Source organism: Rattus rattus, chromosome 10 (assembly GCF_011064425.1).
Source record: "Rattus rattus isolate New Zealand chromosome 10, Rrattus_CSIRO_v1, whole genome shotgun sequence".
NCBI classification, from domain to species: domain Eukaryota; kingdom Metazoa; phylum Chordata; class Mammalia; order Rodentia; family Muridae; genus Rattus; species Rattus rattus.
The window spans coordinates 29,892,122-29,919,267 of record NC_046163.1 but is presented as its reverse complement, the minus strand read 5'-3'; the positions used below and the strand labels follow the sequence as shown (position 1 = coordinate 29,919,267).

Here is a 27,146-nt window from a genome sequence, read left to right as displayed (position 1 = left end):
GGGTACCTAGCTGACCCTCTATTCGTGTTGATTTGAGTGGAAATGTTGTTCAAAACTTAGAACAGGACCCCTTTCTCCTGCTTCAGCACTGGGAATTAAACCATGCCTCGATTGATAAATACCCTACCACCAAGAGAACTGTATCTTGCTCTCTCTTCTACTCACTTTGTCCTATTTATTTTTGGTCATGAGCCTAGCCTTTCATGGCTAAGCCATCTCTCCTTACTATATATACATAATTTGTTTTATGTTTATGTATGGGGTCTGCATGTATGCCTGTGCACCACATGGGTGCCTGATACCCACAGTGACCAGACGTAGGATCCCCTGGAACTGGAGCTACAGCGAGCTGTGAAACATCATGTGGCTACTGGGTCGTCCGAGAGCAGTCAGTGCTCCTAACCACTGTGCAATCGCTCCAGCCCGATCCCTACCTTTCACCTTTCAGACAGGCTCTCAATAATAGATTTCAGTTGTGATCTTCCTGCCTCAGACTTCTGAGGCTGGGGCTTCAGGCCTGTGACACAAAGGGCCGACTGGAATACACTTCTTGAGTGTGCGTTTGTGACCTTGAATTCTCCCCTAGCAAGGACATAGCTTGTCAGATGCTTCTTCAAACTTGAGTAAAGAGAATCGGCCCACTACCCGCGGGTGCCCTTTCTGGAAGGGATCCCCTCACACAAGTTGCAGAATGCAAACGAACAAACAAGTAGCCCATGTGTTTTCCCCATCCCTTCAACCTTGAGAACTAAAATGTCACACACAAAGAACCAATTGGTTCACCAATACCAAGGTCCTGATCCTCAGTCCAAGGGAGAGGCGAGGGAAATTCGAGCATTGGCAGTAATGTTCGCTTATGAACTCATCTGGTTCACATTTATTGAGTGGGATACAAACATCCCACTGAGTCCAGTATCCCAAGAAATCCCAAAAAAGGTTAAAGGGAGGCATTGCTGGATATACTTTCTTAAAGTCTTCATAGAGGAGCTTCACTCTGAATGCCCTGCCTTCCAGAGGAATTACCCATCAGCGCAGGGAAAGTGATGTTAAGGTAATCATTATGCAATGCCTAAAATCAGCCAGAATCTTGCTGTCCTCAGTCGCTTTGAAGAGCCTGGTGTTCCAGTCTCAGGATGACTCACCGAGTGCCTCTTGAGAGTCTCTCCTCCTGTCCCACCTAGCTGTGGGCTTTCAACCCTGCCCAGCTTTGCCCCCACCCTCTGAGTTTCCCAGCTCTCGAGTGTGTGTCACTCTGAGTTACAGCACCCGAGACTCACTGTCACTCACTTCCATGGCTCTGTGGGAATGACTCATGTCGTAGGCTACTGAGAAATCGGTTTGTGATGTTTTTGTCTGAGCTGTTACACATTTTAGTACGTCTCCTCGACGTTCTAGAATCCAAGAGATGTGGACTTGAACAGAGCTGGAAGGATATAGAATAGAAAGCAGAGCCAAGACAGTGGAATGTCTATTAGAAGCTTTGAAAACAAATCTAGAAAATGGACAAAAGATAATCATTGTCCCTGGGCTGGAGAGCGTTAGCAGTAACAGCTCTCACTGCCCTTCCAGTGGACTAGAGTTGGATTGCAACAGCATATCAAGCAGCATACAACTTCCGGAAACTCCAGGCCATCCAGTGCCCTCCTCTGGCTTCCTCACACTATACTGGGAACGATAGAGATTGAGAAATGAGGTACCGTTGTAAAGATCCATAATATAGTTGTGTAGGAGCACAAAGAAGATGGGGCCACGTGTTGTAGCATAATGGCAGTAACTTGGTTAAAATCATGAGCTTTGGGGACACAGGTCTCAGTTAAAATACCATTTCATAGCTTTCTGGCTTCATGAGCTTGAACAAGATATTTAACCTTTCTATCCCACAGCTGAAAATGCAAACTAGATTTAATGGTAGTAATATTGCCTTAAGACCACAAGGCTGCTTAGCGAGATCACAAGCATATGCCGTGGAGCAGTGCAGGTCACTAGGAAAAGCCTCTATGACTGTAAGGCCATTTGTTTTTCATCTCCCATGAAAGAAGCCAGATCATCATGGAATAAAGAGTGAGAAGAATGAAGGAAGAAGCTATAATTGTCCCCCTTCTTGTGGTGTTTGGCTACTGCGCTTGCTCCTAACCTAGGAGCCTTCAGACTTCTACTTACACGTCTGTCGTCTGCAAGGAATTCCTCAGTTGGAGTTCGTACTTGAGTGTCCACAGCCGCTGTGTGAAAGTTCTAGAACAATGCTCACAACCCCAAACATGTTTTATGAAGGATTTCATCAGAGTCAGGGTAATTCTGTCTCATCTTTCACATGTCTCTACAAAGCCAAACGGTAACGGGAATTATTGCTACCCCTTTACAAAAGATCAGGAAGCTAAGGTCTAGACAAGTCAAAGAATTGTAGGGAACTGAATTCTGTAACTAAGATTCAGACAATGGTTTTCACCTGTGCCAAAGCCCAAAGTCAGCTGTGGATCAAGTGGCCTTGTCCAGCCACAGTATTTGAACTGTTTGTTTATTTCTGACCTGTCTAGATCTTAGAAACCAGAGGTTTTCTCTTGCATGCAAATGTCTCCAGAGACTACTCCTGGGGCCGGTATGTGTAATCACTACCTGATATTTGTTCATCAAAACTGAATAAGTGAAGCCCGATGCCTTTCATCCCAGTGCCCAGAGGCAGCAAGATCACTGCAAGCTAAAACCCAGTCTGCGTTACCTGGTTGACCTAGGTCAGTGTGGGCTACGGAGTGAGATTTCTTCTCACAAAAATAAGACACAAGGGGGCTGGAGAGATGGCTCTGTGGTTATGAGCCCTGCTGCTCTTATAGAGGATCCAGGTTTACTTTCTAGCACACACGTGAGCTCACAGCCTTCCTATAACTCCAGTTCCCGGGGATCTGATGCCCTCTGACCCCCCTGTCCACCAGGCCTGCTCATGGAGCACAGACTTACATGTGAGCAAAGCACCCATACTCATAAAAAGAAAGAAATCGTTTTTGAAATGTGAAAAGAAAAGAGAAGATGATTGAATCAACTAACTCAATGCATAAACTATTTATTCCTAGAAGGTTCAATCATTTTTATTCATGCACATGTGTTCGTTCATCAGTACGGAAGGCCTCAGCGTGGGTCTTGTCCTTATGTTCTGGGCCCTTACTCAGCTCGATCATGAGTTTTGCACCGCTTTTCACGGACTCTTAGCATCTTCTGCAAGCTCAGTGTTGTCCTCTGCAGTAAGCAGTTTTTAATCTCCATTCTCTGTGTCGTCACGTTATCACCAGCCATTCTTTAACAGCGTTGTGTAGAATACAATTCTAGTTTTTGTAAACACGGGATTCATTATTTCTCATTATAATGTTGTTTTAGAATAGTTTAGAACCTTCATTAAATTTATTCAAATAAAATGGACTTTGCAGAAAATTAGATAATGGACAACTGAGTGTTTTTGGTTTTTTTTTTTTTTTTTTTTTTTTTTTTTTTTTTGGCATGGCAACAGCTGGTCTCTAGTGTCCACCACCCAATGTATAAGAAAAGGAGAAAAAGGAGGAAACTGGGCAAGTATTTCTTGTTAGGAAACAGACGGAAATTGTGCAAATCATTCCTACTGGTATTTCATCAAGAGCACCAGCTATGAGGTCACACCTCCTGGAACGGGAAGCTGGGTTGTAGTCCCTAGGCACAGCTAGAAAAGATGAACACAATTGAGACGACAACCCCAGAACAAATGTAGTAACAGCTTTACTGAGCTAATGGTTAGACTTCTGGTCAAATATCCAGGAAAATAGACATATGAGTACGTACATGTGCACACACACACACACACACACACATACACAAACATATAACACCATACAAAACATAAACACACACCCTACTACACACACACACACAAAAAAACCCATATAACACCATACAAAACATAAACACACACCCTACTACACACACACACACACATACACACATACACGCACCACCACATACACACACCATACTACATACACACACACACACACACACAAACATATAACACCATACCACACATAAACATACACCCTACTACACACACACACACCACACCATACTACACACACATAAACACACAAACACATAACACCACACTACACATACACACACCCTACTATACACACACACACATACATACACCATACTACGCACACATATATACACAAACACATAACACCACAGTACACACACAAATCCACCCCCCCACACACTACTATACACACACACCACACACACATACATACACACAAATCACACTACACACATGCACACACACATACACACACATAAATCCTATTATACACATACACCACACTTGCCACCCCACACACACACACACCATACCACACATACATACATACACACATACATACATACACACAAATAACAACACACACACACACACACACACACACACACACGCTCCTTTCTAGTGTGTGACGATGCCTTAACAAAAGAGACAGAAGCAGCCCCCAAGTGTAGATGCTACTCCATCTGAGAGGGAAGGAGTTACTTCGCCTCAAGAAGACACTGATGTAGCACACACACAAAATGTGGCAGTGAAGACAGGCTGGCATCTGTAGTTTTCCCCTGGCATGGTGCGGTTTTTCCTGGGCTACTGCTGGAAGAAAGCACATCAAAGACGTGGAAACGTGGAGGGAAGCCACGAGGCACAGACAGGCTGGCTACAGACAAGGTGACAGCTAACAGTTAGAATGAAGACTTAACAGACGGAATAGAAGGGGCAGCGTGCTCTGAGATAATCTAACCCTCAGAACCCCCTCTGACTGTCCTCAGAGGTCGTCACTGCATTCCCTCCTGTGACTGTAGAAACTGATGCTCAAAGGGAACCCATGCGGAAAGCAGCCCTTGGAGGAGGGATATGATCCCGTGTCATATAATGTTCTCTCCGTTGCTTTTACTTCCCACTTCCCAGCCCTCCACATCAAAACCAATCCTGAGATAACTTGTGTCCCAGTTAAATGAGATTGAAATAAACTTTAGAAAAGTGCTTTTAGCGAGGGACGACATGTCAAAGGGAAATCTTAAAATGCAGTAGGACAATTACCGTGTAACAAAGACAGCTAAATGCACCAAAACTCACAGAACGTAAAAGCGGAGTCCATAGATGAAACATTTCCCCACTCTGAGGGTAAACTTAACATAGATAGCCTCGTTATCCAAGAAAATTAGCTGAATCGAAGGCAAATGGAGCAAGAGAAATCTAATCTTGGCATTTAATCGTTTCTCATTCTTTCTGACACATCTGGAAAATTAAGGTATCAGTAAGAATACATTAACGGATATGTTTAAAGTAATAGCTTACACTGGTTATGCATATGTATGTGTACGTGTTTTCTTTGTCAGTTCCAGCAGCTCAGAATTTGAACTTAGAAACAAGGACATGGTATCCAGTTAATTTTAAAACATCATTTGCTGGTGACAGATAGCGTAATGGGTAAGAACATTTGCCGAATAAACACGAAGACGCAAGCTGAAATGGCCAATGTCCACATGAACAGCTGGGCTTCATCGTCTCTAAGCCTGTCACCTGGATTCTACAGGTACCAGAAGCAGGAGAGTCTCTGGGGCTTGTTGACCTCTAGTTAAGCTCAGGTTTAATGAGAGACCTGTCTCAGGGGAATAAAAGACACTGAGCAAAACACATGATGTCTTCCTCTAGCCTTCATGTGAGTGCACAGGCAGGAAGCCCCCCATGTGATTACTCATCATTGCTGAATTCATATGAAGAAGGAAGATTATGATACAGATAGTTTAAAAGGCCTATATTGAAGCACAATCTAGATCTTACTCTTGTTTCCTTACCAAATACTCTGGTATTTGGTAAGTCTAAGAACCAAGATAGTTTAATTTCATCCAACAAGGTCTTTTATGTTCATGATATGAATTTATTAATGATTTAAAGTAGCAAAAACCTTCCTTAACCCCAGCTCCAAAAGAAAAATTTACCATAAATATACAACAGGAAGTTGAGACTATAGAATAAGGTGTATTCAGGTTCTAGAAGGTTCCTGGAACTCTTTCCCTGTAGTTACTTCAATCATTCACATCATTTTTGTCTGGAGAACTTTCTTTAGAACATGAGCACATCACAGATCTCTATGGGCAGAAGGACCTATCTATAATGTCTGTATCCTGACTCCAAGTCTCCAAGAGAAAGAAACACTGATCCAATGAGGTTCAAATTCCTCCTCTCAGTCTTATCAGTTGCGACTGATTTGCCCAGACCATCTGTACGGCAGAAGCTAAAGGGAATTAACTGTGGATGCTAAGGTGTTGCCAGAGGGATGAGCAGACAGCCTCTCTCTGTATATATTCATCTGAGAAGTACACATAAGTAAATAAGAAGGATTAAAATATAATACAGTGGTTACCTACTGAAGTGATGCGTTTACTCAAGCATGGGATATTATAGAAAGAGGAGGGAACTCAGATGCAAAGTCATGGGTTTAGATCTTGGTTCTGAGGACAGTCACATTCTTTGTTAGTCATTTTTCTTCTTATTTATAAGATATAGATGATGATACATCTACTTAAAGGCATTGTGTGATCACTAAATGCAACGTCTACTAAATATATTGTAGATGGCAAAATCCAGGCTAGAACAGTTTGCCTCACCAAACACGTCTTGTACACACACACAATCTTGGTGAAGCACTAGGCTGTATGTTGGCAGTAGACTTTAGATAGATTCTTCAGGAAGTCAATGTCTGTTGGTGTTCAGAGACAAATGGACAGATAATAGCAATAGAGTACACTATAGTTGTTGACTGTTATCCTAAATCAGACTCGGATTGACATGAGCAAGTGTTTGGAAGGTCCCAAGACCTAGAAGAGAACAATGTGAACAAGAACATTTCATACAAAAATGGATTAAAACTTCCAGCTGAGCTGAAAGGTTGCTGGTTTACACTTCCTCAGGCAGGGAAACTACACTAGGAACTTAAAAGACCTTTTCTAAACACTGCTGGTTTTAAATAAAAGGACCATGGAAAATGCAGTTTTAATTTTATGTTGTTTTTGTTTTTGACACAGAGTCCAACTGTGATGTTAGTTTGGTCTCCAATGCCTAGGCTTGTGGGTCTCTTGCCTCAGCCTCCAGAGAGAGTGGATGGGACTATGGGCTGGTGTCCATGTGAAAGCTTTTCAACAGTGTTTTGATGCAAGCTTTTCCATGGTGATGAAGCCTGAAACCCCAGTGTGTGGACACTTTACCTTTGGTGAGTGGGGAGCACTTTTTTTCTATGCTCTACAGAAATGAGAATTCAAAGAAGGAATGGGGAGGAGGGGAAGGAGGAGGGAGAGGAGGAGGAAGAGGAGGAGGGAGAGGAGGAGGAAGAGGAGGAGGCAGCAGCTGTATGATCTTACATTATTACTATAAGTTCTTGATCTTTCTCATCCCATGCTATCATTAGAGATGGATCAGAAGCACCTTACTGGATTTAACTGCCAAGAAGGAAGACACAGGGCGGGCTTCGAGTTGCTGCTTTGCACGCTACTCTAAGGCTTCCCGAATGGTTTACCATCTCAGAACAATTTGTTCACTTCACTTAGAAATTAGAAATGTGTTTTGGCCAATAAATCTAACTTTATTTTGTAGTAGTCATTTTTCTTAATGGAAGTGTTTTCCAGATGTTGCCTAAGTCTAGTCGTCTGGGCCCCCAGCCAACAAATGAGGAAAGCTTGATTTCATAGGTTGTCACTGTTGATTTTGCCTAACCTTTGGACTAATTGGTTCATCCCAACCCATTTGCACTGCTATATAAGACTTCAGCACGCCGGGCAAATTCATCTCTCCTTTGACAGGTAAGTGTCGGAGTTAATCTGCTTTTTGTAGAGTTAAGCGTGGTTTCATTAAGTGTGCTTGACAAAGGACAGTAGTTAGAAAGTTTTGAAAAGAATCATACTTACGTGAGATGCTTGTTGGAAGCCTATTAGTTTATACTGAGCTAAGTTGGAAAGTTGGAAAGACAACTCCACCGCTATCACTAAACTCGATTTTATTGAAGCTGCACATTTTTCTCTCCAGGACATGATTTAAGCCTTGCCCTGTGAGTACAGACTACTCTTTCTACATGTTCTAAAATAAGCCGGTTTTCTGCTATTATTCCGCGGTATTATAGTGGTTGGTAATTTAATTGAGGTGGCTTTTTTTTTTAATTATTATTATAGTAAACAGAGCAATGGCTTTCTCAGGAATTCAAGCTGAATGCCCATAGCTTTTGTTCTAAGAACGGAGTGGCCTGTTACTGAATTACATTTTGATCGTTTCTGTCTGCTGTGCACAACAGACGCATTATTTAGCGGTGAGATTAAAGGGCAGGTTTCTGGTGCTTTTATTTTATCTCAGGCAAGGGCGTTGCATCCGAGAACAACCATGGGGTGGAAAATACTTCCCATCTGCTTGTCGATGCTGCTTCCTGTTTTCCTGATTCAACAAGTTTCATCTCAAGGTAACTTCAGCATCAAAAACGCCTCTATTCAATCATTGCTCTTAAGCACCCAGTTGGCGTAGGGCAGCAAAAACAATATATTCCTAAGCATATGTGTTTCAATTTGCAGCCTCTAAACTTGAAATGCCCGCAGTGCAATTGTGTGTTTTGGAATTCTCATCTTTCCGTCTGCATTGTGAGAGCTTTGAAGGAGTTCTGAGTTTTGAGGGAAAAAAAATAATGTCCCTCCTCTGTTCCCTTAGATTTTTGCCTGAATTAAAAAATAAAATACAGACATTTACATAATAAAATTATGCTGGAGATACATGACACCATCAAAAGAAATGAAAAAAATTAATATTTAAATAACAGGTTTTGGTGGTATGTTGACAAATTTTTTAAAATAGAAAATGTTTTATGAGCGTTATAAGTTAGCATACAAAGTGATTTCATTATGATAGTATCTTTGTATGTATTTTGCCTTTAAAATATGGATTGGCTCACGAGTTAGCATGTCACGTCTGTGGAGGGAGGGGGCAGACAGACGTATGTTCTCTGTATCATTTTATATTTAGGCATGAGCTACTGAAGCAATCACAGGAGAAAAGATTTAACAAGCCACAAACATTCCTTTGATAGGATAAGGAAATATTTATATGTTGACCCTGGAAGTTTAAAAAGAAAATGTTCACATTTTATAAGCCTAAATATTACTACCATATCTTTAATATTACTAGGCATGTTGACAAATTTAACCAAACGTTTGCATCAAATAAATCATTATAAAGTGATAAATTATTTCTTTAGCATCGTGTTGACATAGATAGCGTCTTATAACGCACATTTATAGTGCTTCAAATGGAATTTTATTAGCCTTAAGTGCTCTCTCTTCCTTGCAGGGAATACTCACCCTATTATGGGCTTTAAATATCTGAATGCCATTCTCATATTGCAAAGTTCAGTCCCTCCGAGCCGGTCCTGGGTAAACTCCTATTTAGAGCGCCTGCTGTACACTCAGGCAGCCGTGGTGGAGAGAGCGGACAGTGTGAGGCTTAAGTTACTTAGCATAGCATTATGTGTCTTTAGTTCACTCTTATGTCTTCCTTTTGGCAAACTCACATGAGAGAAGGAAGATGAATATCCTTAATTATTACAGTGATGTTTTATTTTTAAAATAGATATTTCTGGTAAAATGTCTAAAATTCTCATAGAATCAGAGCACAACAGATGACAGCTTGCTTGATCATGGTTTCAGGATCATGCAGATAAAACAAGGTGGAGAACCACAGAACCCAAACATAAAGGCTGAGTTAGGAATGATGGCCACAGTCTCCTGTCTCAGACCCTTCTTGTGTGGTATAAGATTCTCGACATGGCTGTTTCCTAAGAAACTCTTTCTTTGTGAAACAATGCTTATTTGTTGAAGGTTAATGAAAGTTAATATGACAATCCGTGGGGCTGGGAGATGATGGTTTGGGGGTAAACTGTCCAACACACAAGCAGGAGGACTGGAGTTCAGATCCCCAGCACCCAGTGAAAAGCAGGTGCAGCAGTACTGTCTGCAGCCCGAGCTCTGGAAGCCACGACAGGCGATCCTGGAGCTCACTGACCAAGCAGACTAACTCCAATGGCAGGCGCCAGAATCAGTGAGACATCCTCGCCCAGGAAAAAGGTGGAGCACAAAAACAGAGGAAAGCAGACACAGTCCTCTGTGTGCATGCACACATGCATGTAACACACACACGCACACACACACACATGCGCTCGTGCATTCATGCACACACACACAGACAGACACACACACATACATGCACACACACAGACAGACACATACACACATGCATGCACAGACACACGCACTCATGCATGCATGCACACATGCACACACACAGACACACAGACACACAGACACACAGACACACAGACACACACACACACACACACACACACACACACACACATGCTCGCTCCCTTGCTCACTCTAGTGGTTTAAGAAATAGCAATAAACTTAAGGCTATAACAGACCCACCTATGGAAAATAAGTGGATTGTTCTAGACATCTGCTAAGTGTAAAGGCATAATCTTTTGATGTTGTTTTGTCTGCTTCTCCTGCTCTCTCAACCTCATTCTTTCCCCTTTATATATAATATATGTATTTATATACATACACTATATATGCATTTTTGTATGTATTGTGCACATATGTATGTAAGCAGTCATCCTGAAAGTTATCCTGCTCTCTATTGTGTGTGTATGTATTAAGACTTAAACCTTCCTGCATTCTCTTGAGACTTTTTCAGTGCGTTTCAACATCTGCCTGTGGACTGGAACATTCCAGAGGTGGATTCCTTTGCTACAGTCCTGTTGTTATCTTTTGGGGAGGGCATTTTGCAGTGTTATCTGCCAAGTGGTGTTTAGAAATATTTGAGGGTGATTATTCCATCCCACCATTATTGTTTGCTTGTCCCAAAACACTAAGTTCATGACCTTTATATCCACACCCAGATTCTATTTCAAGAGGTCTTTCTCAGTCTTCCCGAAAGACAACACTTAGGTTTGTGCTGGGCACTGGTTCTGGACTGGCCCAGTTAGCCTGCTATAACTTCATGATTGAGAGTGAGAAGAATTAGTGAAGGATCCTGCTTCAAATTCAGATATGTGAGTTTGAGGTCAAAATGGGCTATTTGTTTAGGATTATTATATAATTGATTACCCTGTGAGGCACTTATGAGAGTAAATGGGATGCACAAATAATGGATACATATTAGTCGATATCTACTAATTGATAATAGTCGATACGTATATCTATATGCATATACATATATCTATATGCATAATCACACAAATATACACATTCAGTAACTTATTGTGTCATTGGAGAACTTATTAAAATTTATCTTATCTTTTTTTTTTCCCAAGACAGGGTTTCTCTGTGTAGCTCTGACTATTCTGGAATTTGATCTGTAGATCAGGTTGGCCCCAAAGTCACAGAGATCCGTAGCCTCTGCCTGCCGAGTGCTAGCATTAAAGGCATGTGATAGCATTAAAGGCATGTGATAGCATTAAAGGCATGTGCTACCATGGCTGGCCTGTGCCATTGTTTTTACCTTAGCTAGGGCTAGCCATACATTTTAGAAACATTTTCGTAAGTCTTGGAGAGAACATGTGACTCAGTACCTGGCATACTGTGGTACAAAATATGGCCACTAGTGATCACGAGAGCAGCGATCTCCACAGCTATAACTGCCACTCTTCCCTCAGAGTTCCCACTCTGCATGCAAGCACTACTTAGCTTGACTTTCAAAGGTGTCTCCCAGCTCAGTGGAGACTAAAACGGCATCACTAAGGCCACATAAAGGCTCGCCCGAACACCAGCTATGTCCACCACTGTGCACTGTCCCCAGCACTGCCCAGTGGGTAAAGCTCCCCTTCTCTGGTGGCTTTGACCTCCTTACTAGGTCTCCTGTTCGCGATGGTTTGGTTGTCTTTACCCTAGTATTGTATGGTTTTAGATATATCAAGCTGTGCAGGGAGATGTGGGGAAGGGTATTCTAGAGACGCCACCTGCAACTGTGATTATAACTGCCAACACTACATGGAGTGCTGTCCTGATTTCAAGAGAGTCTGCACTACAGGTATGTTCCGAGAGCTGGGCGTGGTCTGTCGAGCCCGCTGTCCTGAGCCTGCTTTTGTACCTCTCTGCAGCTCTGTTCTTCCTCCCTCTGGCCTCCTCTGTTTAAGTGCCTTTCCTTTCCTTGCATAAATGTTGAAGTTCACTGTACATACCTATGGATGGTTTCAAGGCTTCTGATTACTGGGGTAGTGAATGGAAGCCTGGGCATTTGTCATTTGCACATATGTGTTGACTGCATTGGAAATGTCTGAAGTAAAGACGTAGTACTGTGACTAGGTAGGTATCAAGTAAGAGGAAGGTGTACTTCTTCATTGACGGTTGAGTTTTGGTTGCTTAGAGATGAGCCTTTCAAAGGGTTTCATCAAAAGGATCAATAAGCATAGAACTTTGACGTACGCTATTTAAACTTTTGGCAGTAAATGTGTTTCTAAATTACCTGAAGAGAATATTTTAAAGATCAAGAGAATACCAGGCCTAAATGATCAATTTCAAAGCCCCAAAGTTCTAAATTATGAGTGGTATTACTATTGAACAAAATCTGAGCCATTTCTTGTAATAGATTCAGACAAGTATACTATTCAATGTATAAAAGCTGTAACTAAAATCTGCAGAAGTTCTATTTGCATTATAATTTGCATATGGAGATGGTAACCCTAGTGGGCTACAGTGTGTATGTTGGGGGGTTCAGGCAGGCTTTGGGAACCATCACGCTCCTCACCAAGGTTCTTTCTGTAACAAGCAGGCCTCGCATCACCACAGTTCACACCATGGGATTAACTGCAATCTTTTAATCTTTTTCTATGCCAAATTTGTCATTTTTTAAGAGTCTCTGCATTGTTAAGTGATTTTTGACCTGAGTACTGGTCTGCTCAACTAGTTTCTTGGGATATGTTGTTTTAAGATATGAAGATTCAATTAGCACAAATTTATTACAAAGAAATGGATCAGAGGTGTAGATAAAGGTGTAGATAAATGGTATAGATAAAATGGTGAGAATAAAGGACCTCAGGGGCGGTTTGCCATACAACTATCTTCTAGTTTCCTATAGTGTCTACACATGTATGAGACTCAGGTAGCCTCAGGCTCAAACTTCTTCCCTGACTTAGGCTGTCTCTATTTGGACATCATCCTTTAAAGTTAGTCTTTCGCAGTTGATGATGTGTGTGCTACAAATTCCAAATAGGAGACTTAGAAGTGCCCCAGCCTTGGGACTCTGTCATCTGTCAGATGAGAAGTGCTACAAGATCTGTAAGCATTGCTTTGTGACTAATAATCCACGATATGTGTTTTGCCCCGGGCAGAGCTCTCCTGCAAAGGACGCTGCTTCGAGTCCTTCGCACGAGGGAGGGAGTGTGACTGTGACTCCCAGTGTAAACAGTACGGCAAATGCTGTGCAGACTACGACAGCTTCTGCGAAGAAGGTAAGAACCAGGACACAGAGGCGGCGCCGCTCAGCGTAGCCAGTCCAGTCCATGCCTTGGCTCCACAGACGGCTAACACACACCTGAGTTCTTGATTTTACTAATGGACAAGCAGCTTTGTAATACTTTTGTTTCACGAAGACCAATTAAAGAAAACATCTTCCGACAGGAGCCTCACAAAGGCTCTAGAAGCACCAAGACCTCTGGTTCACTAGCATGGGGCACATGGGCTGGGTGTACATCCGTTTATCTCCAAGGTGACCCCTTTACAGTAGAAAGCTTGTCCCCACATAAAGGGACTGACTTCCCCAAATCAGCTGTCCTTAGAGCTCTGTGCTTTGAGCTTTAATGTATGAGTATATATTTAAAGGCTTCTAGCATCTTCCTATAAACTAGTCACAAGCTTTGCAGGTGATGCTGCTAAAAAGTTGGCACCTGAGTTAATTAGTCATATGCTCCTTCCTGTCCTCCTGTCCCTTCAGCAGTCTCTACACAAAGCTGGTGAATGACCAAGTCAATAAAAGGGACAGGGGCCATCTTATTTAAACCATCGCTGGCCATTAAACCTTGAAAAAATACTCTCACAGTATAACTCCCCTCTCCCCGCTTTTTTTTTTTTTTTAAATAAAGGGATAGAATGCCTTCTTCTCCAGTGTTTGTTCTTAACCATTCTTTGTCAAAATATGAGTATCCGTGGAGGCAAAACTGAGGTAGTAAGATTGCTTGCATAATTTGACCTTTTTTTTAAAGTTAGGTTGTGCCTCCTAGATTTTTTTATTTTTAGAACAGTGGAAACTTAATCAGCGGAGTTGAGGGCGGTTTCCTAGCTGCTCAGTATTTTAGCAGGAAGTAATCTAAAAATACTAGAGACAACGCCCTTATTTCAAAACCCCAGAGTGCGGCGCTCCTGCAGCTTTCAGAAGGCACCATGATGGGGATTTATATTTCCTCACTCCCTCGACAATTATTTTGGCCATGAGACAAGTCAAAAGCAAACCAAACCAAACAACACCCTACCTCCCAAATATCCGAAGAAGTTGTTCTGGCAGAGGATGGGTAGGGAAGAAGATTGGGTGACGACGCACAGAGAGACCGTCATCCTAAATACTCCTGGTACCCTGTGCTTCTGAAGTATGACCGAGGCTGAGGTAGGACTTGGGGGAACCGAGGCCGTGTAAGTCAGCTTCATTCACAGATTTCATGAAGATAGTCAGGGTCCCGACTGGAAATGAAAGAATTCCCCAGAGCTTCAGAACTTCATTTAAACCAGCTAAGTTACTGCTAAGTTGTTTCAGGGCTGCTGCAGGTTCTCGTTATTGGGATCTATCTAAAAATCACAACGCTTCGAGAACTGGCAGGAGTCAGAGCAATCCAATCGCTTCCCAGCGTGGGTAGAGAGAGAAGCCTAAAAGGTTATCTGTTTTGGCCACAGTCATGAACTAGTACCCAGCAGAGCTGTTACTCAACTTGGCGTTTTGTGAGGGGGGAGGAGAAAGAGGGCGAGGTACAGTGTCCAGTTCCTGGAAACAGGAAGGCTTCTGAAGGGAAGGCGGGGGCATCAGGGGGTATCTATGTACCGACCGTCCGTGTCCGTTCCTCTTTCCCATCTCCACTGCTGTTTTCTTCTCTTTCAAGTCCCTCTCCTTTTTTCTGATTCCCAGGGTTGCCCCAGGCTTCCTCTTAGAAGCAGAGGAGTTGGGGAGGGGGAAAGGAGGGAGAAATAAAAGGCAAAGAAGACTGAGGTCAAACCACTAGTATGTGTTAACTTGGGTAACACATCTGTGGAAAAGCATAATGTCTGGGAGTGTGAAATCTTCAAAACATGCCCACATACCTTTTATAATAACCAAGGCAAACTGGCATTGTGTGACCTAAGTTCACACGAAACAGGAAAAATATAATTATTATGATGGACTAGTGCATGATTTTCCCCATCATCCCCATGCAGCATTATTTTTGTAATTGTGGCACAGTGGCAAGATAGATGAAGCTCACAGAATTACAGCTTGTTTCCGGTGGGCATTCCTCTTTAGAAATATTGGATACCCATCTCCCTTAAAGCCGGGAAAATGTTCAATAGTTTGGCCTCTATTCCAAGGTCAAAGAGATAGACAACCAGAAGCCTACAACTAGCATTTAGAGTGTTGACCTCGTAGGACTCTTTTCTATCGTAATTTTCCAGTTTGAGAATCACTAGTTTAGAGCAATGTGTCCTCAGAATTATTGGATACTTGCGTTGGGCTACAGCTGCTCTATATGAACATTTATCAGTATGGCCTCTTGATCGAAGCCACATGAATCCATCCTTTCCAGTTAGCACTGCTGATGACTCTAAACTGGATGCTAATCAGTCTGTCTTGCTTGGCCTCAGTGCATAATCCCACATCACCACCTCCAAAGACTGCACCCCCGCCTCCAGGAGCGTCTCGCACCATCAAATCAACCACCAAACGTTCACCCAAATCACCAAAAAAGAAGACTAAGAAAGTTGTAGAGTCTGAGGAAATAACAGAAGGTAGGAAGATGACAGCCATCACTACAGGAGATTTCATAACTGAAATAACCTGTAGGTGGACTATTCGTAAGAATATCCTCAAAGAGTCATCTTTTGAGTCATGAAGCCCTCATCATATTTTTTGTTTACTTGCTTTAAGTTAAAAAAATCTAAGCCAAAATAGAATCCCTTGGGATATTTATAGCCCTTATTTATCAAACCCAGCATGGAACGTCTTCTCAGAAGAGGCAAATCTCATTGAAAAAATGAAAACTTAGTTTTTTTTTCCCTCTGTTTTTCACAGAATTAGATTGTGTAAACTTTAGCAGGTGTTGGAAAGTCATGAGAAAGTTCTGCTGTTAGCATGTGATGAATTAAGATGCCTTGCTCTTAGCTGACAGCTTTACAAAGCAAGGAGTTGCGTTACCCATAAAGTGACAGCATGCTCCAATGCTCGAAGACCAGCTTTCAGCATTCCTTGTTGTATGTGGACCAGCAGTTCTTTTTTTGCTTTGTTTTGCTCTAAATCACAGTTGGTGTGATCAAACTTTTTATTTGATTTATAGAACATTCTGTTTCTGAAAATCAAGAGTCCTCCTCCTCCTCCTCTTCCTCCTCTTCAACTATTCGGAAAATCAAGTCTTCCAAAAATTCAGCTAATAGAGAATTACAGAAGAACCCAAAAGGTTTGAGCATTGATAAAGATCAAAGACTCTATCAATGCCATGTTAACAAGGATTTTTCAAAAAGTAATGTGTGTTGATGGAACAACTTGAGATTTCAATATTTGGGGAGTCTGTAACTATGGAAACAGTTTAAAAAGTGCCAAACAGACCTTACAGAGAATCAGTCAGTGGTAAGCAGCCAAGTAACTCTTCGCAGCAAGGGAGTCGAGGATGCTGTAACTGTAGAAACACAGGGCAGTACTGGTGAGCTTGTGATAGCCTGCTGCCATTCCTGTCTATCTGATCACTGTCTCCTCTTCCCTCTCTGCCCACAGCATTTGCTTTTCCTTCTATGATTTTATTTAACATAAACTTATAAAGTGCTTTCCCAACATTAATCTTTGACAGTCTCTTAAGCCTCCAGAGAAAGGAAAGGTTATCATTCCTGTTACTTTGCTCTCTATTATTTTCCTATTTTAAAATCATATCTGTTGCACTTCTCTCTGCAAGTTAAAGAATACGCTATTTTTTCCCTGAAAAGAGATTCTGTATGATCTGCTATTTGTATTTCCTGAAATTCTAAAATATATTATTTTTCTAGTAAGTACTAGAATTTTGAGGAACATTTCCCTTGAGATAGTAGTTTCTCTGAAATATTCTTCAGTCTACTAGCCAGACAGTCAAACTTCAAGTCACTGCAAGAATCCTGCTTTTGATGGAATTGCAATACAAATTTGCTAAACAGAATTTCTATCAGTGAAAGGCACTTTGAGTTTACCTTAAAGGGTAGTTGCTCTAGGGGATTTTAAATAGAATCTACTGCCTTGACATTCTAATTGCCTATGTCCTGAGAACTATTGAGTTTAACCACGTGGTTGAAAAGGAGCAACTCATAGCCCTATAGATTGCAACTAGGTTCAGCAGAAACTAGTCAGTTGCAAAGACTGGAACCAAATCCTCAGTAGAAGCCTTTGTAGGAGTTAGTGTAAGGAAGCTATCAGAGATCGGAGTTATGTTTCTAGGAAAGGGGGACAACACTGATTATAGAATGGGGGTGGGTGGCATGTGTGGACCAAGTGAGAGGAAAAGATAGACATACATTCATGCCACTGACCACATTGATGACTTCAAGCTGACACTTCAAAATAACAAGATTTTATTTTTTTCTCTAGTAAAAGATAACAAGAAAAACACCCCGAAAAAGAAACCTAATCCAGAACCACCAGTCCTGGATGAAGCTGGAAGTGGTCTGGACAATGGTGAGCCCAAGCTTACCCCACCTCCTGACCCTCCTACTCCACACAACAAAGTCACCGCATCTCCCAAGACTACAGCGGCAAAACCAGTAACTCCTAAACCCAGTCTTGCACCTAATTCTGAGACGTCCAAAGAGGCATCTTCAACTTCCAATAAAGAGACAACAGTTGAAACAAAGGAGACCACTGAAACAAATAAACAGTCTTCCGCCAGTAAAACAGAGAAGACTACTTCAGCTAAAGAGACACGGAGTGCAGAGAAAACATCTGCTAAAGACGTTGAACCCACATCCACAACTCCCAAGAACTCAGCTCCCACTACTACCAAGAAGCCTGTAACTACAACCAAGGAACCTGTTCCTACCACTACCAAGGGGCCTGAACCCACCTCCAAGGAGCCAGCTCCCACCACCCCTAAGGAGCCTGAACCCACCACTCCCAAAGAACCAGCTCCCACCACCAAGAAGCCTGAACCTACCACACCTAAGGAGCCAGCTCCCACCACCCCCAAGAAGCCAGCTCTAACCCCTAAGGAGCCACCACCCCCAAGGAGCCAGCTCCCACCACCCCCAAGGAGCCAGCTCCCACCACCCCTAAGGAGCCAGCTCCTACCACCCCTAAGGAGCCAGCTCCCACCACCCCAAGGAGCCAGCTCCTACCACCCCCAAGGAGCCAGCTCCCACCACCCCTAAGGAGCCAGCTCCCACCACCCCTAAGGAGCCAGCTCCCACCACCCCCAAGGAGCCAGCTCCTACCACCCCCAAGGAGCCTGAACCCACCACCCCCAAGGGCCAGCTCCTGCCACCCCTAAGGAGCCAGCTCCACCACCCCAAGGAGCCAGCTCCACCACCCCTAAGGAGCCAGCTCCCACTACCCCTAAGGAGCCAGCTCCCACTACCCCTAAGGAGCCAGCTCCTACCACCCCTAAGGAGCCAGCTCCCACCACCCCCCACCACCCCCAAGGAGCCAGCTCCTACCACCCCTGCCCCAAGGAGCCAGCTCCTACCACCCCCAAGGAGCCAGCTCCTACCACCCCTAAGGAGCCAGCTCCTACCACCCCTAAGGAGCCAGCTCCTACCTACCCCTAAGGAGCCAGCTCCCACTACCCCTAAGGAGCCAGCTCCCACTACCCCTAAGGAGCCAGCTCCCACCACCCCTAAGGAGCCAGCTCCTACCACCCCTAAGGGCCTGGAATCCACCACCCCCAGGGCCAGCTCCACCACCCCTAAAGGGGCCAGCTCCCCTACCCCTGGGGCCAGCTCCCTCACCCCTAAGGAGCCAGCTCCCACTACCCCCTAAGGGCCAGCTCCCACCACCCCCCAAGGGCCAGCTCCTACCACCCCCAAGGAGCCTGAACCCACCACCCCCAAGGAGCCAGTTCCTACCACCCCCAAAGAACCAGCTCCTACCACTCCCAAAGAGCCTGCACCCACCACCACCAAGAAGCCTGAACTCACCACCCCTAAGGAGCCCACATCTACTACCCCCAAGGAACCTGAACCCACCCTCCCCGAGGAGCCTGAACTCACCCTCCCTGAGGAGCCTGAACCCAGCAACCCCGAGACATCCGATGAATTAATAGCTGAGCTTGCTGTGGCACCCACACCAAAGGCTCTTGAAAATAATCCCAAGGAACCCACTGAACCAACTGAGACTCCTGAGGTAAGCAAGCCTGAAATGACAACCGCTAAAGAGAAGACAACAGAAAAAGACACAACCCAAACTACAACAACAGTAACCCCTAAGACAACAACAGAGACAACAATCATACCGGAAGAGACTACTGAACCAAGTACCACCACTCCAATAACGTCTACAGCTCAAGATACCACATCACCCCGAATGACTACTCTGAAAGCTACAACTCTTGCAGCCAAAGTAACTGCTCCAACAGAGGAGATTCAGAGCAAACCAGAAGAGACAACTTTAACAACTCCTGCGTCGGACGGTTCTGACGCTCCTAAGACAACCCTAAAACCTCAGAAACCAACCAAAGCGCCCAAGAAGCCCGCCTCTACCAAAAAGCCAACCAAAGCGCCCAAGAAGCCCGCCTCTACCAAAAAGCCAAAGACACCAAAAGGGAGAAAACCAAAAACCACACCATCTCCTCTTAAGACTTCAACAATGTCTGAACAGAATACCACTCCTCTAGAAGTCACGCTGCCAACCACCACCGTCCCTAAACAAACTCCAAACTCTGAAACAGCTGAAGTGAATCCAGCTCATGAAGATGCAGATGGAGGTGAAGGAGAAAAACCTCTGATTCCCAGGCCCCCTGTGCTATCCCCCACTGCTGTTCCAGGAACCGATCTCTTGGTTGAGAGACTCAATCCAGGCATTAACATCCATCCCATGTTTTCAGGTGAGAGTCAGTTACGTTCCTGTTCTAGTATCTCTCTCTACTGAGATTCATTATCGCTAACTTGTGAACTTACCAAGCTTGATTATAGCTTCCTTACAGGTATGTAGGTTAAGAGTAATCGTAGGATACTGACTATCTAGGAGACTGAGTAGTAATTAGCATCAGAAATTTACTGTTGGCTAACTCCAGACATGCTTGTTGGGAGCAGAAATGGGGTAGAGAATGTCAAGGTAATTTAGGTAGGACTTTATCCTTTAGAGAGTAAAATGCAAAGAGAATTTCCTTTTCTCAGTGACTGAAGACATCAGTGTCTAATACCTCATATACATGAAGATCATATAACCTGGCTTCTTCCACTTCACTATAATTTCTATGTAACATTCCTGAGTGGTATTATGTTAGGTAAGCGAAACTATTTAACTAAGGACTTATTTCCTTTTCTCCTTACTAGATCTTAAAAGGGTAGCCAGGAAACTGAATCTTACAAGGATCTGAAAAGAACAAATTGCTTTTCTCCTTCTGTTCTATATTAAGTCTTTTGTTGATTTCTTCCTCCTGTTTTATATCCATTTTTTGGTTGATTTTAGATGAGACCAATATATGCAATGGTAAGCCAGTGGATGGACTGACCACTCTGCGCAACGGGACGTTAGTTGCATTTCGAGGTGAGTTATGACTATATAAACCTGCTTCTCCTTGCTTTGTGTTGGCAGAAGGTGCTAACTGAATTGTGTGATCCTACAGTGAATGAGAGCTTGACTTGTTATCTCTTAAGGTTTCCTTGTGCATGTCTGTATGGCCTGTGTGTGAGTGTGTGCATGTGTGTTGATAGGATTTCAAAGTTTCAATTTCAAGTTAAATGAAGTATTAGAGATTTGCATTCCCTGACCAATTTTCTTAGAAAATTATCCCTCCACTGTGAGGTAAGAAAAGCTGCTGTACTTTTTTTGTTTCAGAGTTCCAGAGTATTAAGTAAATTTCCCAGGGACTTTGTTATTTTAGTCTTCTTAGAACATATATTCAAAATGAAAAACAAAAAATTACACACAGTAAAGGTTCAATAGATTGTACTAGTCATTAAGTTATAACTCCAATTCTATGTAGCAAAAACACTGAAACCCAGAGAGCTCTAAGTCACAAAGGCAAAAAGGTCTTTTTAGGAAAGGTGGGAAATGAACTGACTCAAGGGAACCGCGGAGTGACTGTCAAGCCTGGTGGCGTGTACTGACCTTTGATACCTACACCACAGCAGGGGAAACTGACTCCCACTGAGACCTACACTTAGGGAGGAGAGAACCAACTCCCATAAGCTGTCCCATGACCCTGCAAACCCAGATACGAATAAATAAAAAAAAAATCAAATTAAAATCAAGGTGGGTGTGGTAACACTCCCTTAATCCCACCACCCAGGAGGTGGAGGTATAGGTGGATCCGAGTTCTAGGCTGGCCTGGTGTACGGATAGTCTCAAAACCTCAAAAGTTCAATTAAAAAAATTAAAACTAGAAACTAAACTATCTCAAAATATCTCTTGCTATCTTTTGAATCTAAGAAATATCTTAGGAATTCACAAATTCTCTCTTTTTCACCTGGCTCCACATCCAGGCACTTCTTCACACATTGACTCCATTTTTCTTTCTAACCCTTACGTTTGTTTTCCTTCTCTGTGGCGACATAGTTTAGTATTCAGACTGCAGACTGACAAGCCTCTTTCATTTCTAGGTCATTATTTCTGGATGCTGAACCCATTCAGACCACCATCTCCAGCACGCAGAATCACTGAAGTCTGGGGTATTCCCTCTCCCATTGACACGGTTTTTACTAGATGTAACTGTGAAGGAAAAACTTTCTTCTTTAAGGTAACACAAATACTGTTTAGGAAAAAAAAAAAAAAAAACAAACAAAAAAACCAAAAACCCACGCACTTGCGCTCATCATAGCATCATCTAAACCTTCAACTCAGAAATGACAGCTTGTTCTCTTGAAAAATGACAGTTTGATATTATTTATGATCTGCTTATTCAAATTCAACCAACTTATTTTGTTCTCCCTACACTTATATCTGAGAATGAATTCCAGAAACATGCTTACAAAACCTTTAACATCATTTTCTCCTTTAAACAACCAGGATTCTCAGTACTGGCGCTTTACCAACGATGTAATGGATGCTGGGTATCCTAAACTAATTGTCAAAGGCTTTGGAGGACTAACAGGGAAGATAGTGGCTGCTCTTTCAATAGCCAAGTACAAGGACAGACCTGAATCTGTGTACTTCTTCAAGAGAGGTATGTATTACACAATTGTCAATGTGACACTATTTTTTAAGTCTTTTAAAAAAGCTATTTATTTATGAGTACACTGTAGCTGTCTTCACACACACCAGAAGAGGGCATCAGATCCCACTACAGATGGTTGTGAGCCACCATGTAGTTGCTGGGAATTGAACCACTGAGCCATCTCTCCAGCCCCCCTCTGCGCTGCCCCTTTTTAATTGCTCGGTTTACTATCAAAAAGGTATTCTTCATGGCAAGAATAGAACAGCTTTAATGACTAAATATCGCACACCATATGAAGTATTTAGATCTCCTGCAATGTGAACCATAAAACATCTGGACTTTCAGATCATGAACATAAAGAATGCAGTTTGTTGGGTTCATTTGTTTCAACACATATTTCAGGTCTTAGTTATTACTATATTTCAAGGACAGCATTAACAATAGTCATTATTAAACATGTATTTGTGAAAAACCAAAAATAAACAATTGAAGGCAACTGTGGTGCATTCCTTTCTGGGGGATTAATGTGAGCTGTCGGTCGGTCGGGCCTTTTCTCCCGTGTAACAGGTGGCAACATCCAGCAGTACACTTACAAACAGGAACCCGTGAGGAAGTGCACAGGGAGGCAGCCTGCCATCAACTACTCAGTGTACGGGCAGGCAGCACAGGTCAGGAGGCGCCGCTTTGAGCGTGCTGTCGGACCCTTCCAGACACACACCTTCAGGATCCATTACTCGGTGCCCATCAAAGCCTCTTATCAAGATAAAGGTAATTTTCCCCATGTCAAGAATGCTGATCACGAAGATTAATAATTTCTTACGAAGTCACCCTTATTAAATGTAAATATCGGCCATAAAAGTACTAACACTTTAGTCTTATTGAGGTAAAACAAATCCACTGGCCTTACTGAGTAATAAGCAAGATCAATTCTTTGTTGGTAAAGAAAGCAGTTTATTCAAGCCTGCTAATTATAGCAGATAACAAGCACAATACACAAACCCGAATCCTTCAGGACAGCCCTAAAAGTGAGGTGTGAGGTCTTGGCAGAGAACAAACTCAAAACCTAGGTTTGTGTAGCTCTAAGGTTGTGAACTCAAACCTTTCTGCCGGCAGGCTTCCTCCACAATGAAGTCAAAGTGAGCACACTGTGGAGAGGGTTCCCAAATGTTGTTACTTCCGCGATAACACTGCCCAACATTAGAAAACCTGACGGCTATGATTACTACGCCTTTTCCAAAGGTAAGTTAATTAATTGGACAGTTTTGTGAACTTCAAGTTGATCTCACCTGAGGGAGCACAGATGTAATTTAAGTGCAAACAGCAGTTGTAAAATAATGACTGCAAGTAAGAAACCCAACTTCAGTGCTCACTCACTGAAGGGAAGATGGCAGCACTGACTTTATTTAACTGGAGGGAGTGCAGACCAGTTCTGCTGCATTGTTAGGACACCAGAGGAAACTGTATGGAGAGACAGTATTTGCTGCTATCCCAGGTGACTCTAAAGATGGCAAAGATTATTACAGTCTACAAGGTGTTTGTGACGTTCACAGAACCCAGTTTTATTAAGTAAAGTTTACTGCCCAGGATACTTAACTTTGGAAAGACCAGTTATCTAAATTATTCTGCCCATGATTCATTCTATAATAGGAATTCCTAAGAAATATATTTTAAAAATGGTTAAAGCCAAAATGAATCATCTTTTAAATTAACTATTTTTTAAAAAATACCTATTTCAAAAAGTTGAACCTAATATTACCTGAAGGATGCTGAAAGATTATTCATTCCATCACTCAAATTAATTTTTGTCAGAAAATTAATGAAATCCATTTTTGATATTGAAATGATACTGACTTTGAATACAGTACTCAATATAAACTTCAATGTTTTACTTTCTTTTTAATGAAAAGGACGTTTTCTTTTCTGTTTAGATCAATACTATAACATTGATGTGCCTACTAGAACAGCGAGAGCAATCACCACGCGCTCAGGGCAGACCCTCTCCAGAGTCTGGTACAACTGTCCTTAACCTGACTGGCAAAGAAGAATGAAATGAAATGAAGAAAACAGTGATACCTTTTGACATTGAAATACATTTTATTAATAAAGAATGTTGAAATGAGCATACCTATTTAAATACAAAACACTTCTCAACTTGACAATTATATTAAAACAGATTCGCCAATCTTATTCACAAGTGTCACAGTTCATAGATCCCTTAATTAATATTCCCTCTATTTATTCCTCCTCTTCCTCCCATTGCATGGCTTATACCTGTAGAAGGAAATAATAAAATTCATGTTCAGAAGAAATATCTAAGATATAGCTATAAAAAGATATTCTCCATGTTGACTGATAATTATTGTAAATGCGATACTACATTTACGATGTTAATACAGTCTAATGAGTTATTTCGGAGAATGTGAAAATACTAAAATCTTCTATTTCTTTACTATCTAGAACAGTCACAAAACTTTTATTGCAGGGAAAAATATACCTAACACCGTAAGAATACAGGGAGAGTTACTATGCATACACAGCATGCAAACACTTGATTTTCCAGGTTTTTTTTTAATCTAAGGAAATAAATACCAATTTAAAGAACACATTCATTTTCTAACTATGAAAAACTGCCTAAAAGAAGCTTTCTAGTTAAGTATCACACGATCAACACGTAATTATAAATCAACCCTTAGATTTACCTTAGAAACTTGATATATATGTTATTATCCACGTATCAAGTGAACAGTATGTCAGAAACTTACCTCTTTGTCGGTTAAACTGACGACCACGAACACCCTGTCTCAAGGTTGTCTGAAGTCTTACTCGTCTGAAAGGCTTTGGCTGACTACTACTGGTATCTAAAGAAAGTATCAAGACATATGGAAAGCAAGTTAAAAAACCAGGAAAGCGGCTCCAATTCCACATAGACAAATACAGATCTAACCATAACCCCTAACCTTGCCATTTGTTTTCAACATTCAAGTTTGCTTCTAAGAGTGAAGGAAGCTAAGCACTGCACAAGCTCACACACAAAAACATCTCAGAAATTTATTTGGAGAGAAAAATCGAGTTTATTTATTCAAATTACTTAACTAATTTAGGAGGTTTTTATTTAAGGCAACTACTCAGGTATACATGGTGTATACCTGAGTATACTATACATGGTGTCAGAGACAAGGGAATACATATGGCAATGAAGAATCAGGTCCCTGAGAAGACAGAATATTGTAACATATCTGATTTGTAGCTTATAGCAAACCCTGCCAGTTCAAATTTAAGTAAACTTGCCATAGCCACATAATCTATATCTTGTTCAAGTCACTGTCCTTACTTGGTATGGCAAAAATTTCCAAATTTGGTTATAAATTTTAGTGTCTTATGCATCATGGCCAAACCAACTGCAGTGTCAAATCATTTGTGTGAAGATTTCAGTTGGTTTCTATCTCCATGAAACAAAGCAACTATGAAGATCTAGGAGACTGTTCTTTGTTCTCCTCTCATACACTCCTGAATCTCACTCCTCAGTCTGCTCCAGTCACATGACCTCCTTGCTGACTTTGAATGTCTTAAGCACATCCTATCGGCTTATGGGACTTTATATAGACCACCTAGCTTTAATCCTTTTCCAAATGTCATTTTCTCAGACATGCTACATTAGACATTCCCTGCTACATTAGACATTCAAATTTGCTGAATGAGTACCCAGTAACCCACAATGAAATTAACGTAAAGACATTCTATTTCCTAGGAACAACCAGCCACATTTCTCACTCAAGGGATAGTTTGGTAACTAGTATTAATTCTAGTACAGAGGACAGACAATTCTCAGAGAATATCAACAGGACTAATAATTATCATACTATAACTTCTGGTCCTTTGTACATAAGAGTTATAATTTATATATATTATTTGTAATTCTGACTTAAGGTTCATATGGAATGTGGCTATGCAATGAAGCTAGCTATTGAAACATGGGTGTGGAGCTGAACCTAGAGATGCTGACCTCTTGACTGACATGCAAAGTAAGACTGAAAAGCACATAAGAGGAACAGGAAGACATTTTGGGATGCAAAGCTATGTGACTATGAAATATAACAAAGGAAGTCTATTACAACATGTGAATGCTCTACAGGAATTTCAAAATAACCATCATAAAGGAAAATGATAACGATCAGAATGGATGAGGGACTGCATTTCCTCAGAACTGCAGGTGACTGCCTGCACATTCTGAGATAAAGGCCTCGTGTAAAATTTTACTGAGCAGAATTTCTAGAGCCAAACTGGCATGCTTGCCTGAAGCTTATGAGACACATGACCTTTAAGAGTTATTTAACCTTTCAATGTTTTAGTCTCAAACTTAAAATATGGGAATGGATTCCTACTAAACTGTGCTTTTGTGAGAATCAAATAATATAAGCAAAAGGCTTGAGAACAGCCTCTAACATTCAGTACTCAACAGATGCTGTTATTAGAAAAAAAAGCCTATAGAAGTAACTTTTATTATAGGAAAGGCATAAATTAAACAAGCTAGAAGATGAGTCTTTATATCAGTAAATTTCAAAC

The 27,146-nt window shown here is 41.9% G+C and overlaps 2 protein-coding genes across 2 annotated transcripts in view; one reads left to right on the top strand and one right to left on the bottom strand.

Moving 5' to 3' along the window:
* Positions 1-8,422: 8,422 nt before the first annotated feature.
* Prg4 (proteoglycan 4) lies at positions 8,423-24,770 on the top strand. Its single transcript, XM_032915503.1, is given in 17 exon segments — positions 8,423-8,498; positions 11,990-12,112; positions 13,413-13,532; positions 15,904-16,047; positions 16,593-16,712; positions 17,864-18,484; positions 18,487-18,585; positions 18,588-18,734; positions 18,737-19,026; positions 19,028-19,499; positions 19,659-20,309; positions 20,897-20,974; positions 22,030-22,166; positions 22,436-22,592; positions 23,151-23,351; positions 23,697-23,822; positions 24,512-24,770. Coding segments are annotated over 17 exon segments (3,660 nt in total). The 3' UTR covers positions 24,610-24,770.
* Tpr (translocated promoter region, nuclear basket protein) overlaps positions 24,654-27,146 on the bottom strand; it is a 56,552-nt gene continuing 54,059 nt past the window's right edge. Inside the window, exons 51-52 of the mRNA XM_032915510.1 lie at positions 25,346-25,441; positions 24,654-24,854 (exon numbers count right to left, since the gene is read on the bottom strand). Coding sequence (XP_032771401.1) covers positions 24,799-24,854; positions 25,346-25,441 — 152 coding nt within the window. The 3' untranslated portion in view covers positions 24,654-24,798. The remainder of the gene's footprint in view (positions 24,855-25,345; positions 25,442-27,146) is intronic.